The 15,702-nt window shown below is 45.0% G+C and overlaps 1 protein-coding gene across 8 annotated transcripts in view; it reads right to left on the bottom strand.

Moving 5' to 3' along the window:
• HDAC7 (histone deacetylase 7) overlaps window positions 1-15,702 on the bottom strand; it is a 360,128-nt gene that overhangs the window by 72,295 nt on the left and 272,131 nt on the right. For all 8 annotated transcript variants that reach the window (XM_029595103.1, XM_029595106.1, XM_029595102.1 and 5 more), the window contains 4 exons: window positions 13,764-13,873; window positions 12,200-12,401; window positions 6,182-6,390; window positions 5,512-5,685 (listed from right to left, as the gene is read on the bottom strand). In XM_029595103.1, coding sequence (XP_029450963.1) covers window positions 5,512-5,685; window positions 6,182-6,390; window positions 12,200-12,401; window positions 13,764-13,873 — 695 coding nt within the window. The remainder of the gene's footprint in view (window positions 1-5,511; window positions 5,686-6,181; window positions 6,391-12,199; window positions 12,402-13,763; window positions 13,874-15,702) is intronic.

Raw genomic sequence — 15,702 nt, 5'->3', positions numbered from 1 at the left:
TTGTGTTTTCCAAGGGTGGGGGGTGGTGCAATTTTCAGACAGCCTACATAGCTGCAAACTACTGTGGTATTTTTAATGCATTTATTTTATACAAATTTTCAAAGATACAACGACCCTATGTTTCTTTGATTTGAAAATTTGCAAGTGCAAAATATATTGTATTAAAAATTTCTGAGCACTTTGCACCTGCTTTTGAAATTCCCACTGTTTTCCTCGTTTGACCTAAACATGCCCACAGCAGTACTTTTTTTCTCTCCTGTGGTGAATTTGTATGTGCTGTAAATTGCTCCAAGAGCCATTTTACCTGGGTAAATTATTTACTGGAATACCCCCAGTACCCGACCTAATCCACTTTGAAGCGTCTGAAAGATGGAATACAAAGCAAAAGATACACAAATATATATAAAGAATTGGCTTTCAAGGTTGCCCTCTCCATGTTTCTGCATGGTGTTGCATGGGGCTTTGACTAACTCCTCCCCCCCTCTGATTTATTTAGATTCATAGTAAGTTGAGGGAAATTACAAAAAAAAAGCCTCAAAACACCTAAGCACCAATACCTTCTCAGGAATTAAATAAAAATCAGAGGAAAGGGAAATCACACTAATTTTATCTGCAAACAAGAAAGAATTATCAGATTTTCATTTTCAGGAATTTTGTTAGTGCTACATTAGAAATTAAAAAAAAATAACAAAAGAAAAACATTTTAACATGTAAACTGCTGCTGGGGAGGTCTAGGGAGGAGCCAGGCAAGGAGAACTGTGGGTCCGACCCTCACTGTAAAGGGAAGCCACATTTCACAACTCCACTGCCCTCCCCCTGCTACCCCACCACCACCACCACCAAAGCAGCTCCTCTTCCATCCCCCCATACACAAATCTTGTGTTATTCTGTACAGGGGCCGCATTTTGCGCCTAAAAGTTGAACCTTAATTCTTCCTGCTAGTGCTAGTTTCTCAGTCTGAGCTCTGGACTGTTGTTGCTGTGTCTCTTGTCTGTCCATTTTGACTAGACTGTAAGCTCCAAGAAGCAGGGACTGCCTCTTATGTGCCTTTGTACAGTGCTATGTGCATCAGGCATGCGCTGTACAAATTATTAAAACAACAACAAAAAGTGGAGACCTGAAAACCTTTGGGAGGAAGGGATGAATAACCCACATGGCACTGCTGCCACCTAGTGGCTCCACTGAGATCATTCTGCACAGAGGGCCAGGGGCAAGGAAATCACTAGCAGTTGGTCTGCCCTCGTTAAATTACTCTTTTTCTAGATCCTCTAATCCTGGGTTCTCAACCTAATCCTTAGGACACACCCAGGCAGTCATGTTTTCAGAATATCCACACCGAATACAGGCAGGAAACTGATTTGCATACAATGGAGACAGTGCATGTATATTTACTGTGGATATCCCGAAAACCTGACTGGCTAGGAGTGTCAAAAGCACTGGGCTGAGAACCTCTGCTCTAACCCAATGGCTCCAATGTTTAAAATAACCAAAACATGCCAATAAAGTACAAGAGGAAGGCATTAGCCCCAACCCCCCCCAAGTCAGCATCCTAGCAACCTTTAAGATTCACTTTTCTCCAAGCTCCCATCCCCAGTTCCTCTCCTGACAGACAATCCACTACATCCTACAAACCTGTTTCTCTATTCATAGTTACATTTTCTACCCAACCTCCTTAGGAAAATGAAGCCAGGATACCAAGTCCTTCCTGACACAAGCATGGGACGAGTGAATGTAAAATGTGCTTCCACTTTAGAGAGATTTTTTTTTCTATTTTTTTTTTTTTAAACAAATGAAGTAGTAAATATACGTGAGAGATGCACGACTGGACCCGAGCTGAGCCTGAAGCCTCGACGGTTAGCACTACTGCTCACAAGTTTCAAACGTGATAATTCAACTCCTTTTGCTGTCCCTACAAAACACTAGCGTGGGAATAAAGGCTAACAGATTAAAAATAATAATAATAATAAGGCAATACCTTTTTACTGGACTAACTGAATACATTTCTCGACTGGGTTTTGGGAGCTAACGCTCCCTCTTCCTCTATTCTGAGCCATACAGAGAGGAAATTCAAGGGACAAGGCGGTCACAATATGGAAGCTGGAAGGGAGGCTGAGAAAAAAATATCAGGAAATACTTCCATGTGGAGAGGCTGGTGGATGTCTGGAATGGCCCCAACCAAAAGCCCGAGAAAGATAAGGCATACTTGAGACAGATGGAGACCAGTGGTAAAAACAGATGGAGGAGCCGGAGGGTAAATGAAAAGGAGGAGAAGAAAAACCTGGATGCGGCCCTAAACCAAAAAAAAGTCAATTCCCTGGAACAGGAGGGAGCCACTCAGGGGAAACGACACAGATCAGTGGCACAGCCAAGCCAGTCTCGAGCAGCCAGCGTGAAACAGTGGCAGGGCTTGGGTAAATAGTCTCAGGTGTAACTGGTGGCAGGTAGAATTTATTTTAGCACGGGCTGCAGGCAGATTTGGCTACACTTACTTATTTAAAACATTTAATAATCCGCATTATCCTTAGTCCTAAGCGGATCCCAGGTAGAAACGTCCGTGAAATTACACAAAACTAATAATACGAACTCGCTACTGGTGCAACTTAAACGGTTACTCCTTCCCCCCGGTGTCAAACATGCAGAGCACCTGCTGACAAATCGATGCAGAGAGCTGCTTCCTAACACACAAGCTGCTTAATTTTTGAACATTCCTGATGCAATAAGCTAATGCCGTGTTAATGAATAGGGAGTTTAAAAAGTGCGCCTATTAACTGAAGGGGAGCGGGGCTCGGGCTGGTACAGTAGCCTCCCTTGCCGTGTGCTCGTGACTGGAGAAACGATGGGATTTTGCAGCCCGCTTCACCGTCTCTCTCAGCTTGAACCAAGCCATTCCTGCGCAGGGGCCTTCCCAGCCAAGCAACGACTTCTACAAAGCGCATGCCTCGCTCAGAACTGCTTAAGAAAAAGAAAAGTAGTGCAGAGAAGCTCCTTGCTTCAGAAATACCTGTGGAAAGGGTTTTTTTTTTTTTGGAAACAGCTTGTGACTGAAAAGTTCCCCTGTATTCTCACAAGAAACTCCGGTTACGACTTCTGAAGAACTGCTGCTTCACTTCACTTCTCGCTCTCCCCTCTCTCTCCCCTCTCTCTCCCTTTTTCAGGCCTCTCTTCTCTTCCTTCCATCCCCTATTCTGGAAATTACTCCATCTCTGACCAGAAGTAAAATCTTCAGCGCAAGGAAAATCTGGGTTAGGGGAGGATTGCTTAATGCCCCCACTTGCATGGGATTTCCACGCAAAAGCGCTAAGCAGGAATCAGTTGTAAACGAGCTCTGATTTATCTGCCTTCTTCCAAAATCCCCAGGACAATATTTCCACAAGAGCAACGCTTATTACATTTGCTCTGCGATCAGGTAAAGATCTGGCTTTCCAACAATATTTTTAATCGTAAAAATGACTGCCTCTGTGGTCAGAAGAGAGGGATTTTCCCTGATGTGGCTAAGGAGACCCAAATGAGGCGGCAACGTTTTCTGCTACTGAAGCAGCGTTGGATGCTTTGGGTGCTCTTTCCCCCCCTCCCCCCCTAAGTTTTCCATGTAACTGTGTTCCAGTTCCCCAGGGTACTTAGTTTATCTTTTTTGACCCTGTTCATTTGGAAGCCTCTCTTTTGGATAGGTCAGTGAGATTGTTAATGTCTTTGGGGTTATGTGGGTTAGAGAGATGATGTAATGCTTGAACGAGGCTCTTAGCACTGATGTGTGTTTCTTTGCTTTTTTACCTACCGCCCCCCTCCCCCTTTGTAATGTTCTCTTGGGATGTATTATAATGTATTGTTCCTCTTGGGATGGGATGCTATTTTGGTTTTTCAGTATAATCCATCTTTTCTTTGGTTTTAAATGCATGTACATGATTTAACAGAAGGTTTAGTCCTTCACGATAAGTGCAATTTATAAAATGCCCCTGGACTACAGATTTAATCTAAGGACAAGGCAGAATCCTGATTCACTATTGGGACCGCGAACCTGAGAGGATATAGAGATAACATCACCTTTGAAGCAAAGTGCATCTGGAAGCATCTTTCTTGCTAACTCAGTTTTCTTAATATTCAGAGATCACTTATTCTCCAGCAATTAATTTTTGATATGACACAGATAGAGATTTTCTACAAAGCAGAGCGAACTATAAACTGTACTGGGAAAAAAAAAAAACCTGGATATCATCTGCAAATAAATGACAACAACCCTAAATTTGCCAACAGGCACACCCCCATCTAAGAACAAACCGAGAAGAGGTGGCTGATCCAATTCTTATTTTCTGGGTCTGTCCTGAAAGAAATGCTTAGACCATCTCATAACTGGCAGAAATTCCCAGTTCTCTCAACCAACAAAGCAAAATATGATGATTCAAGGTGTCGAAGGCCGATGCTGTATCAAGAAGTGCCAGCACAAAATTCTTACCAGCATCAGATCCGTGATGGAACGCATCTAAACAGGATAACGACAAAGTCTCAGTATCGGGCAGTGGCCGAAAACCCAACTGGAAAAATCCAATACCTCACCTCGTGTCTAAGAAGTCCTGAAATTTGTTCTATTACCTTCACTAGGAATGGCAATGACAACACAGGTCAATAATTAGCCAAAGGATGTGGGTCTCAATCAGGATTTTTCAAAGTCAGCCACACCGTAGCTTGTTTTCATAATGGTAGGAATAGAACCTTCAGTAAGAGATGCATTAACCAAATCTGTCAAAAACTTAGCAATATCACCCCGTACAGCTTTAAATACCACAGAGGAACAGAAACTCGTGTGACAAAAAGAACCCTTCAATGAAAAGATCGCAGAAATAGTTTTGTCTCATGGCACTGAATCAAAATGTTCCCAGTTTTCATTCATATTAGGATAAACCGGCTCTTCCAAAGGGTCAAAGTTAGCACATAAATCAGCCACTTTGTTACTGAAAGAGGTTGCAAAATTCTCATGGTTATCCACCAAAAATATCTCAATGCTTGCATTCTGGCAATCGAGTTTAGGGAGTTTCTTAACAGTATGAAATAACTGTTCCGGGCAATCAACAGTCGAGTTAATAGACGCAGAATAAAGCTTTTTAGTGTACTCAGTCAGCTGCCTATTCCCTCTAGACACTTTGCATAGCTTTCCCATTCGTTTATAGCGCATGTATTTTGCCACAACCGCTTGGCACTTCTAACTTTCCTTTTTATATCTCTAAACCTGCTAAGGACAAAATCGAGGGAGCTGCTGCAGGTGGTCAAGCTTGTATGACTGACAACTGGGCGATATCCTTAGTGCAGTGGATGGTGGTAAGGGCAAGGAACAGTGATGACCAGAACTGGAGCAGTGTGGCCAGTCAAGTTTGTATAGCTGATAGCAGGGGAAGTCCTTGGTTAGAGCAGTGTAGGCAGCGGCAACCAGGATGAGCCAAGTGGTCCTTTGTCTACCAACGTCTATTAGATTACTACGGTATGCATGGCAGTATTTGTTAATGTGGCCCTTGCTGGTACCTGCTGCAGGACCAGCTCCTCCTGCTGGCCCCTCTCCTGGTCCTTCTCCTTCAGCGGGTCCTGCCTCCCGCCTCTCCCACGCTCGCTGCCTCCAGCCTGTGGCCCGTCGTCGGCATCCATATCTTCCGATGGGATCTGGCAGAGCCGGGGCTTCTCACTAGGCTTTGCTGGTCTCTGCAGAGAAGCAACCTGATCAGACGCGCTTCACGTACACAGACCGCTCATCTTCTCCTCCACTCTAAGCGCAGGTCAGGGACTGGGGCCATCAAAAGGAAAACCAAAGGGCTGAGCACTTACTTATTTAGGGGTCACGAGCCTTCCTGCCCTTTCCATCCCACACACCACCACCAGCAGAGCCCTCCCGGGTCCCAGCCGCAGAATGAGGCTCCCTCCCTGCTCACAGGCTGACAGTGCTCCAGCACAAGGTGCTTCACCCCACGCTGGGAGTGGGAAGGGGCTGAGCACTGCAAGCCATAATGTCCATCCCCCCCCAACAGGCAGGGCTGGAGTCTGTAATTCAGCCAAAGTTTCACCCTGTGGCTCTAGAATATCATCTAACAAAGCACCGGGATTACCTGCTGGCCTGAAAAATGACCCATTCTCCCAGCCCCCTTTGCGCAGGGAAGCATGCTGTCCCCTACGTCCTCCCCCCACCCAGACCATCTCTTACCCTGTTTGGAGGCCCCTGCTGCTTCATGCACTCCAGGAACTGGGCGTGCTGCTGCTGGTACAGGTACTGCTGATGGAGCCCTTTGGGGTTCTGCGGAAGGGGCGCTGATCTGGTCCGCCCAAGCGGCTTATGCTGGCCAGAAACAGGCAAGCTGTCCGTAGAGATGAGCTGCTGTGCAAAGTGAAAGGGGACAGCTCCCAAACCCGGAACTGTGGAAGAGACAGACAAACCAAAAGACGAGAGGTAACATCAGCCGCTGAAAAAAAAAAAAGGTGGCATGGATCCTTTAAAAAAAAAAAGCTAATGGGTCAGTTTTCAAAGGGTTTAAGAACCTAGCTTTGTGCCTTATGTACAAAGCCAAAGACAACCAAACACTCGGCGCACTCAACAGCAGTGTTTTTATCAGTTTAAATATGTTCCTTTATTTTAACTGTGTACGCTCTTTAATTTGCTGTTTGCAAATATGTTCCATTATTTTAATTATGTATGTTTCCCTATTTTTGTAAAATGCATTGAACAACCAATGCAAATTGGCGCATGCAAATTTCACAAATAAATAAACAAATAAATAAGCCAGCCTGTGGCTCAGGAGTTGCATGCAGCTCTTTCATGTGTAAAATGCAGCTGTTGCCTTCTTGTCCTCAATGACAACAGAGCAGCAACACAGAGGACAAAAGGGGAGAGGTGGAGCAGGGAGCACGTGCACATAAACAGCAGAGCAGAGCAAAGCAGAAAAGAGCTGTTCTGCTCCCTGCTCCAGTCCCTCCCCTCCTGCCCTTACAGTGCTACTGACTGTAACAGACAGGAGAGTGGGGCTGCAACAGGGGTCAGAGGCTTTCCTCTGTCCCTCCCTAATCTGCCCTCCCTTCCTGTCTGCAACTAGCAGCCCTGGAGGACTGGAGAAGAGGGGTATGAGGCTGCAGTTAACAGGAACAGCGAAGAAGAGCCAGTCATCTCCCTGTTCCATCCCTGTCCACCCCATCCCCATGTCACCTGCTTCCTGGAGTAGAGGGCTCTTCTTTGTTCTGTTCTCTGGAGTGAAAAGGCTTGAGATCAGTGTTCCCAGGTTTTGGGATTCAGCTGACAGCAGTGGGGGAAGAGGGAGTTGCCTAGGGTTCCCGTCAGGCCAGGATGGTTTGTGGCAAGGGAAAGGGGGTGAAGCCGAAATGTGGTGAGGAGGAGAAAGGGGTTGAAAGTAGGTGGTGAATTCTTGGGGAGGGAGTGTGAGCAATAATGAATGTGGGGGGGGGGGGGGAGTGGTGCAAGTAGGGGTGAATGCTTCTGGAGGGAGTTATGTGAAAAGAGGTGAATGTTGAGAGAGTTGAGGAGTGAGGGAAATATGCTGGGAAGGAAGGAAATGCAAATTGAACTGCCTAGCACCTTATTCCTCCCAAAGGTCCATTCTGCCCCTTCTGCAGTAGGGGTGCAAGAGGATCAGGACAATGGAGAAGGATAGGGGGTGACATGAGTGCCATATGGGTGGTGGCAGGATGGTGGAAAAGGCACAAGAAAGGCATGGATAGGGGTAGAAGCAGTGGTGAGTTTCTGCAAGGTCACCACCTTGCAGAAACCTTTTAGAGCCTGCGTTCCTTTTCCTGCCATTGAATGTGGAGGCTGTACGCCAGAGGTGGTGATGGGGAAGAGGTAAAAGAGCCAGAAATGGTGTGATGATCGGGATGGGGGCAGAGGCTGTGATGACAGTATGTGGCAGAGAGCCTGATGCTGTGTAGGATTTGTATCCTACTTGACTCTATGCCATCCTTTGCACACGGTACCAGCCCTCCAGCAATCCCATCTGCCCTGTCACCTCAGTATAATTTATACTCTGGTTTCACAGGGTTTCATTGGTTATCCTCCTATCACGTGTGTGTGTCTATATCTTCATCAAGCCTCATACATTCTAAAACGTTGACCTTATTTTGTTAGACTTCTGGCATCTGCATACAGACAATTTAGAGTGCTTTTTATTCACCACATGCATATTAGCAGTTGATAACAGTTAAATTTAGATATTTACATCTTCAGGTGAAAGTCTTGACTAATGGCGCCTTGTTGGATTTTTTTTTTTTTTACCTGTTTTACGTAGCACCTGGCAAGGATGTCCATTTTCTTCCCTTCTGTTTGATCTTGCCACTGACCTGCTTGCCCAGCTGGTCAGGGCAAATCCACTGATGTCAGGGTTTCAACAGAATCAGAGGTCTCCTAAGATCTCTCTGTGCGCTGAAAATGGCCTACTATTTTTAACTAATCTTAACACATCTGCACCTAGACTCCTAAAGATTTCGGATGAGTACAGCCGGGTATTGGGATACAAAGTCACCTGTCAAAATTTTTTTTATTTAAAAATGTTTTCTATACCGTCATTAAGTTATTTACCATCATAACTGTTTACAATAAGGCACATATAGTTATAAATAGTTAGTACTTTACAAAAAAGGTGCCAGAAATATCCGGTAACATAAAATTGTTTAAAGACTAACAGGCCGATACAGTACAGTGCACTCCGGCGGAGCGCACTGTTAACCCGCGATTGGACGCGTGTTTTGGACGCGCTAGCTTTACCCCTTATTCAGTAAGGGGTAATAGAGCGTCCAAAACGCACGTCCAACCCCCTGAACCTAATAGTGCCCGCAACATGCAAATGCATGTTGATGGCCCTATTAGGTATTCCTGCACATTTTACTTTCAGAAATTAGCGCCTACCCAAAGGTAGGTGCTAATTTCTCCGGGCACCAGGAAAGTGCACAGAAAAGCAATAAAAACTGCTTTTCTGTGCACCCTCCGACTTAATATCATGGCAATATTAAGTCGGAGGTCCCGAAAGTTAAAAAAAGTAAAAAAAATAGAAAAAAAAATTTTGAAATAGGCCCGCGGCTCGCAAACCGGACGCTCAATTTTGCCGGCGTCCGGTTTCCAAACCCGTGGCTGTCAGCGGGCTTGAGAATTGACACTGGCAAAATTGAGCGTCGGCTGTCAAACCTGCTGACAGCTGCCGCTATCAAAAAAGAGGCGCTAGGGACGCGCTAGTGTCCCTAGCGCCTCTTTTTACCGCCGGGCCTAATTTAAATAAATTAAAATACTGTATCGCGTGCACAGGAGAGTGGCCTGTGTGCACGCCAGGAGAGCGGGTGCTCGCCCGCTCTCCCGCGATTTTACTGTATCGGCCCATAATTGATTAATGGTATATATTACCTATTGATACATGTCTCATGGGTGAAGCACATGTGACTCATTCTAAACTTTTCGATTGTTTTCAAAATCCAGAGTTGTTTGCTACAGATGCAGTTTGCTACAGATGCAGGGGTGGATTTCCTCTGCTGGCTGCTTGTCTCTTCAAACTGGCCAGAGGTGTGTTCAAGAATTTAGGCATATTCATAAAAGGATTGGCAAGATCTATATAAGACTAACTATGCCCCCACTGTTAACAAAATTCAGAAAGACCTAAAAGAATGGAATGACCTCTTTGTATTTTGGGCTGGTAGGATTGAGGTGCTCAAGAACGTTTTCAGCATACCTGTTATGCACTGCCTGTGAAGTATTTTGCCAATTTAAATGGTGACATCTCCAGATTTACATGAATGGGCAGGGCACCAAGAGTAAGGCTAAGTATGTTAAGGCAGTCTAAGTTAGGAGGTGGGATGGCACTTCCAAACCTGTTTGGCTATTACTGGGCTTCCAGACTACACTGCCTTCAGGCCTAGCTCAGTAGAGAGAAGGCATTACCTTGGTTATCACTACAGGCTGGCCAGGCAGAGGAGGTGGAGCGATCCTCACTGTTACTGCTCCCTTCTTCTCCGGAGCTTTGGAGAATATTGTGGTTGAGCTACATTCTAGCCCACACAGTTAAGACACGGTGATCAATGTCTAAAAGATAATCCTAGCACATCAATTTTTACATTTAGGCCAGAGATGAGGACTAGGCTAAGACATTTGGGCCAATTAGAGAATGAAGAAGGGTGGATCTTGTTTGAAAATCCAAAAAGTGAGTTTGGTCTAACAGCAAAATCTTGAGAGCTATATATAAGAATTAAGAGGCCCTCTCAAGAGCTGAGGGTACTGGTTGGACCATGAAAATGACATCTAGAGTGGAAAATGTTTTAATGCTAGTGGGAAAAGGATGTAAAATAGTATCCCTGTTATATAAGGCTATTAAAATGTCTTATGAGGAAAAGAGTCCATTGGGTACTTGCCAGGTTCTTGTGGCCTGGTTTGGCCTCTGTTGGAAACAGGATGCTGGGCTTGATGGACCCTTGGTCTGACCCAGCATGGCAAGTTCTTATGTTCTTATTGAATCTCTGATAGCTCAAAGGAATGAAGACCTAGGACTGGAATTAGAGGAAGAAGATTGGAAGAGAATCTGGAAGGTGGTGCACAGGGTCTCTCTGTGTAGTCACAGGATAGAATTAATGTATAAACTTCTGTGCAGAGTGTATAGATATCCGTTGATTTTTTTGTCACATTTTCACCACTATCCTCTAAATAATGTTCGAGAGATTGTGGAGACGAGGGACCTAACATACAAGCATGGTGGACAGGTGTTGTGGTCAGGCAATTCTGGTGTAAAACAGAAACATTAATGGGAAGCATATTGGAGGGAAAGGTGAGTTTCTTGCCAGTGCTGTGCCTGTTAGGAATATGGGAGGACGACACTATGAATGCATGACATCATGTATTATATGGCCAAGCAATACATGCTGCAAGATTCACAATTGCTACCTTCTGGAAATCTACTCCACAAATTGTGCTTGTCGTAAAGAAGTGTCATGAGATGGCTCTGACCAAAAAACATAAGTTGCATAACAATGACATAATGGATAACAAGATATGGGGTAGTTCTTGGTGTTATGTGGGTTAACAATCTTGCATACGGGCTCCCTTCTTTGTAACCTTACTGTAAAACTGTCTTAGCTGGAATATAAACTCCTGTGTCTTTAAAAAAATAAACCATATAAAAATACAGAGTTTACTATGCAATAAACAACTATTCATCAAGCAAAGACATTCATCAAGTTGCACATGTTTAACTGTGAAATGTCACTTTTGTTTTGAATTGAAATACAGCGTAACCATTCTTTTCATATTTTCTTGACAAAGTCCTTGTCATCCTTCCAAGAATATGAACTTATAAATGCTGATATCGCACAGCTCCTCGTGGTGGGGAAGCCAGGAAGCTCATAGGCACATCAGGGATGGAACAGCGTGTGCATGGACATGTCAGAGGAGCCAAGTCCGCCACACACACAGACTGCATTAATGATTTAAAAATCAGCTAATGTTTTAATTGATAGTTACCTCCCTACCCAAACCCCATGCACAGGATGCATCAAGGGACATGTGTTTATGAATTTCTGGCTTCTCTTGATCTCTTGTGTCTCATGAAAAATTAGGAACAGGATGGTTTAGAGTTATGGAAAGGATGCTTTTCTAGCTGATAAACAGAATCATTCTGTGCCTCTTGCTAGCAGAGGCAAACGAAAAAGCCACCAAGCACCACAAGCATGCTGTGCTATGCAAGAGCCCCCCGCACATGCTGTACAAATAATCTAAGTCCAGCCTCATCTGCCACACTTCATGCACACTTTCAGAAAGGCAGTGCTAGTTTTAGTGTCCATGCTCATCGTGCAGGCAATCCATCCTCATGAAAAACTATTGCTCACGTGCCTACTGCAAAAAAAACCAAAACAAAACAGTAGATGGCGCTATTTAAACATTTACTACACCAAACTCCCAAACTCTGGCATGTAAGTGTCTATAATTTTATACATTTTCCCCGTATTTGTTAAACCAAATGGATTGCAAACTTGGAGAAACACAAAACTGATAACTGATAACAGATAACGACCACCAGACTCATAAGTTGCGGCTTGTGCATGCTACCCCTCCATCCGCCTGCCTCCACCATGCTCTTGGACATTTGCTGGTGTTGCATCTCCTGCCTGTGCTAGGATACAAACCATCAAAATACAGGTAATGCTGGCACTGACTGCCAGGTGACCAGGTGCCAGGTCCTGTACCTACCAGCAACTAGTGGCGCATGAGCAACAGAGGGCTCCAAGATGATGACGGGCTGCAAGCGAGGGGATAAGGAGCTCCTCGGGTCGTGCTGCTCCAGCCCCGAAGAGATGAAGAGAGAAGAGCGAGCGTCCGCCAGAACAGGGCCGTTAAGAACTGGAACCCTGTGTGCTGCCAAACCCAGGACAGTCCTCCGCTCTGCCTCTCCCTGTGGGGGGGCAAAGGAGAGACGTGAGACTGGAGCATCCAGGAGTCGGAGCAGGGAGGACAGAGAGAAGAAGGTGGAAAGTAACACGACAGGTTCACAGCCATGGGTGAGGAAAGAAGGCAAGGCACAGGCAGTGAAGGGAACACACATACACAAAATACAAAATGTCACAGCACACTTTCTACCATCAAATTCAATGAACTAAAGAGGAACGTATGAGAGGTTCTGGCTATTTAAAGTAAAAAGCCAACATGTACCCAGCAGTCCCTCATTTTAAGCAGCGAAAGCACTCACAGATAACCCTCTGGCACTGTTAGCATGGGCCCTGTTGGCCCTCATTCCATCCTACCAGGCTCCCTGGGGTCCATGTCCACCCTAACAGGGTTCCAGGGGTCAGCCCTCAGACTACTGTGCTGCAGCTCTTAACCTCTTTTCGCCCTGTTAGGATGCCAAGGGCCAAACCTCTCTTCCTACCATATGGGAACAGATCTGTGAGGTCTGCCTATATTTGCAGCTGAAATTCTGAAGAGGGCCAAGAGCCTCCCTGGATTCTGCTCCTTAGATGGGCGCCTGTGGCAGAGGCCATCAGCAAGTGGAATAGTGAGCGGCACTAGGAAGCGCTCGTCCTGTGGCAGATGCAGCAGTAATGGGCAGGCAGGAGCACTTCCCTCGAGCCACATACACGTGGCGCAGGGAACACTGGATTGCACGTAAGAGAGCTTTCTGCCTCGGGCATATTCCATCACATATGTGAGAAGCCCCCTACACAGCAGAGTTCTTAGGGGTTCAGTGCTCAGAAAAGAATTTTATGAAAGAAGAAAAAAAAAAAAAACCCAAGCAAAATGTGCCATCTTATAATATATTAAAATAAGAGTAAATTAATCTGTGTTTGAAATGATGCCCCATTATGTAAACCAGTTTCATGGTAGAAGACTTCCGAGATCTGCACCACACAATAAAAATGTACTCTGTCATACGCAAGGCTGTCCATGTCTGACTCGGTTGGTAGAGGAGGGAAAGGATCTGCCCTGACAGCTGATGGAGCTTGCTCAGAGACTGACAAAGGGGCTGGCAGAGGTGAGAGAGACTCCTGACCGCTGCCGAGCAACGTTCACGCCCGCTACTTCTCTCCTCCTCCTCCCAGGCCTGCGAAGTCCTTTCCACAGGACCCACCAGGGGATGGCAGCAGCTGCTAAGGCCCTGGCTGTTTGTTCATTTCCTGTTTCCCTGGCTTGCTCACGTCTGTCCCCCGGGCTCAGATGGGCACATCAGATCACACCCCACCGTGGCACGTCCTGTGCCCAATGTCTGTCCGGACACTGCAAAGCATCGGCTATACAGTACTATGGGAAGCACTTTTACCTCTGCAGACGCACTGGGGAGGGAGGAGAAGGAGCCATTTTCGGCAGCCAGGCTGTCATTGGGGGAGCTGCAGCCTGAAACAGGAGTACTGCTGCTGCTGGGTGATGAGTCTGCGGAAAGCAAGACACGAAAACAATCCCATTACCAACTGGCCAAGCAAGTCACCCCCCACCCCCCTTGTTGGAAGTGTACTTCGTGTCACTGTGCTGGACTGTATTGAGTTAGCCAGTACTAAATTGTTTTGAGCTACCAGGTCTTCCACACTGCTCTGTACGTGTATTTACTTCCTGTTTCCCTACCAGTTGTACCAAGCTGGCTGTTTACAGCTCATTTTACCTGCTCAATAAAAGCAATGCTGCTTTACTGCCCTTGCATAGAAGAAACCTCCCTACCTTGCATATTTTTCCTTACAAGGCATTCTCTTATCTAAACAAACTCCAACGTGCTATACATTTCTAAAGAAAAAAAAAAACGGGTTAGGATCCCAGGCCATGCAAAAGATATTAAAGAGAAAGGCAGAACAGATAAAGATATCCCACAGCTGGGACGGTGCAGTTCTCCTGAAAAGTAAGTCTCCACGATGTTTTTGCGTGCAGTTACAAAGTAATGTATAAAAAAAAAGTTTAAGAGATGGGTGATGATACTGTTTTTCTGCAGTGCGAGGAGCTGTTGAGGTGTAAAGGTTTGACGGCCTCTTAACAAGCCTATATAGTTTGTATATTATATCAATGATCCTAGCATTGGGTTGGTTCTCAGTGCGTATTCTAATTATATCAAGCCGTGAGTGGTGCATTACAGAACATATTGGGGTAAACACTGAAGAAAACCATTTAAGGCAGTTTCCAAGGACTCCAGCAAACACCCACTGGAGCTAATAGATATGGATTTATGTGAACCCATGCCATTGGATTTTATTGGTGGTAGCTAGTATATACATGTCATCATAGATGGCTGCAGCCAGAAGTTTAATATATTTTTTCTTAAGCACAAAGTCCCAAATATTTTCATGGATTATGTATGATTCTCAGAATGCCGGATAGGCATGAAGCTGAAACAAGTCTGTACCAACAATGGAAGTGAGTTTATCTCAAATAAGACTGATAATTTCATGAAGGAGTATGGAATTCACCATGGCATGACAGCTCCATATTCACCATCCTAAAATGGAATTGCAGAACATGCTAATTGAACGCTATTAGAAGAGACTAGAACAATGCTCATAAGATTTGGACTACCAGTAAAGTTTGGGACGGAAGGCTGTAAGTATAGCTGTTTATGTAAGAAACTGATGCCACAGCAATTTACTGAAAGAAAAATCACCAGAAGTATGGACAGGCGAGAGGCAAGCCATAGGATACCTCAAAGTGTTTGGGTGTCTCGTAAATGCCTCGATTCCCAAGCAATAATCGGAAGTCGGATGTTAAGAGGAAACCTACAATCTTGTTATTGCAAAAGCAGGAAAGGATACTGCTTGTATGATCCCAAAATGAACAAGATTCTGACAAGCAAGAGACTCAAAGTTTCTTGATTCAAGAAAAGGTGAAATTCTAGAAAATGGAGGGAACACTGAGAAAATACGATCAACTCACTTACTTCCCAAATGAAGAGAATTTTGGGCATTATCATATTGATGAAATGTAAACTGATATTAAGACAGTCATTATATTAGCAGAAATGCATGGTGAAATCTTATTAGAGCAAGAACAGAAATAACCAGTCAAGCAGGAACTACGTCATTCAATGTGCAAGTCACAACCCCCTGATAAATTGGTACATAAACTAAAAGCAGAATCTTACTGCAATATAGGCATGCGGAAAATGGGTGCTCACGATTGAGCGCCCGCTCTACTAACGCGCCGATCCACCTCTACTGGGTGCATGATGTAATATTTAAATGAGCTGCTGGGGTAGAAAGGAGGCGCTAGGGGAAACTGTGCAA

This window comes from Rhinatrema bivittatum, chromosome 3, assembly GCF_901001135.1.
Source record: "Rhinatrema bivittatum chromosome 3, aRhiBiv1.1, whole genome shotgun sequence".
In the NCBI taxonomy this organism is placed as follows: domain Eukaryota; kingdom Metazoa; phylum Chordata; class Amphibia; order Gymnophiona; family Rhinatrematidae; genus Rhinatrema; species Rhinatrema bivittatum.
The sequence above is the reverse complement of the archived record's forward strand: the minus strand, read 5'-3'. Positions and strand labels throughout refer to the sequence as shown.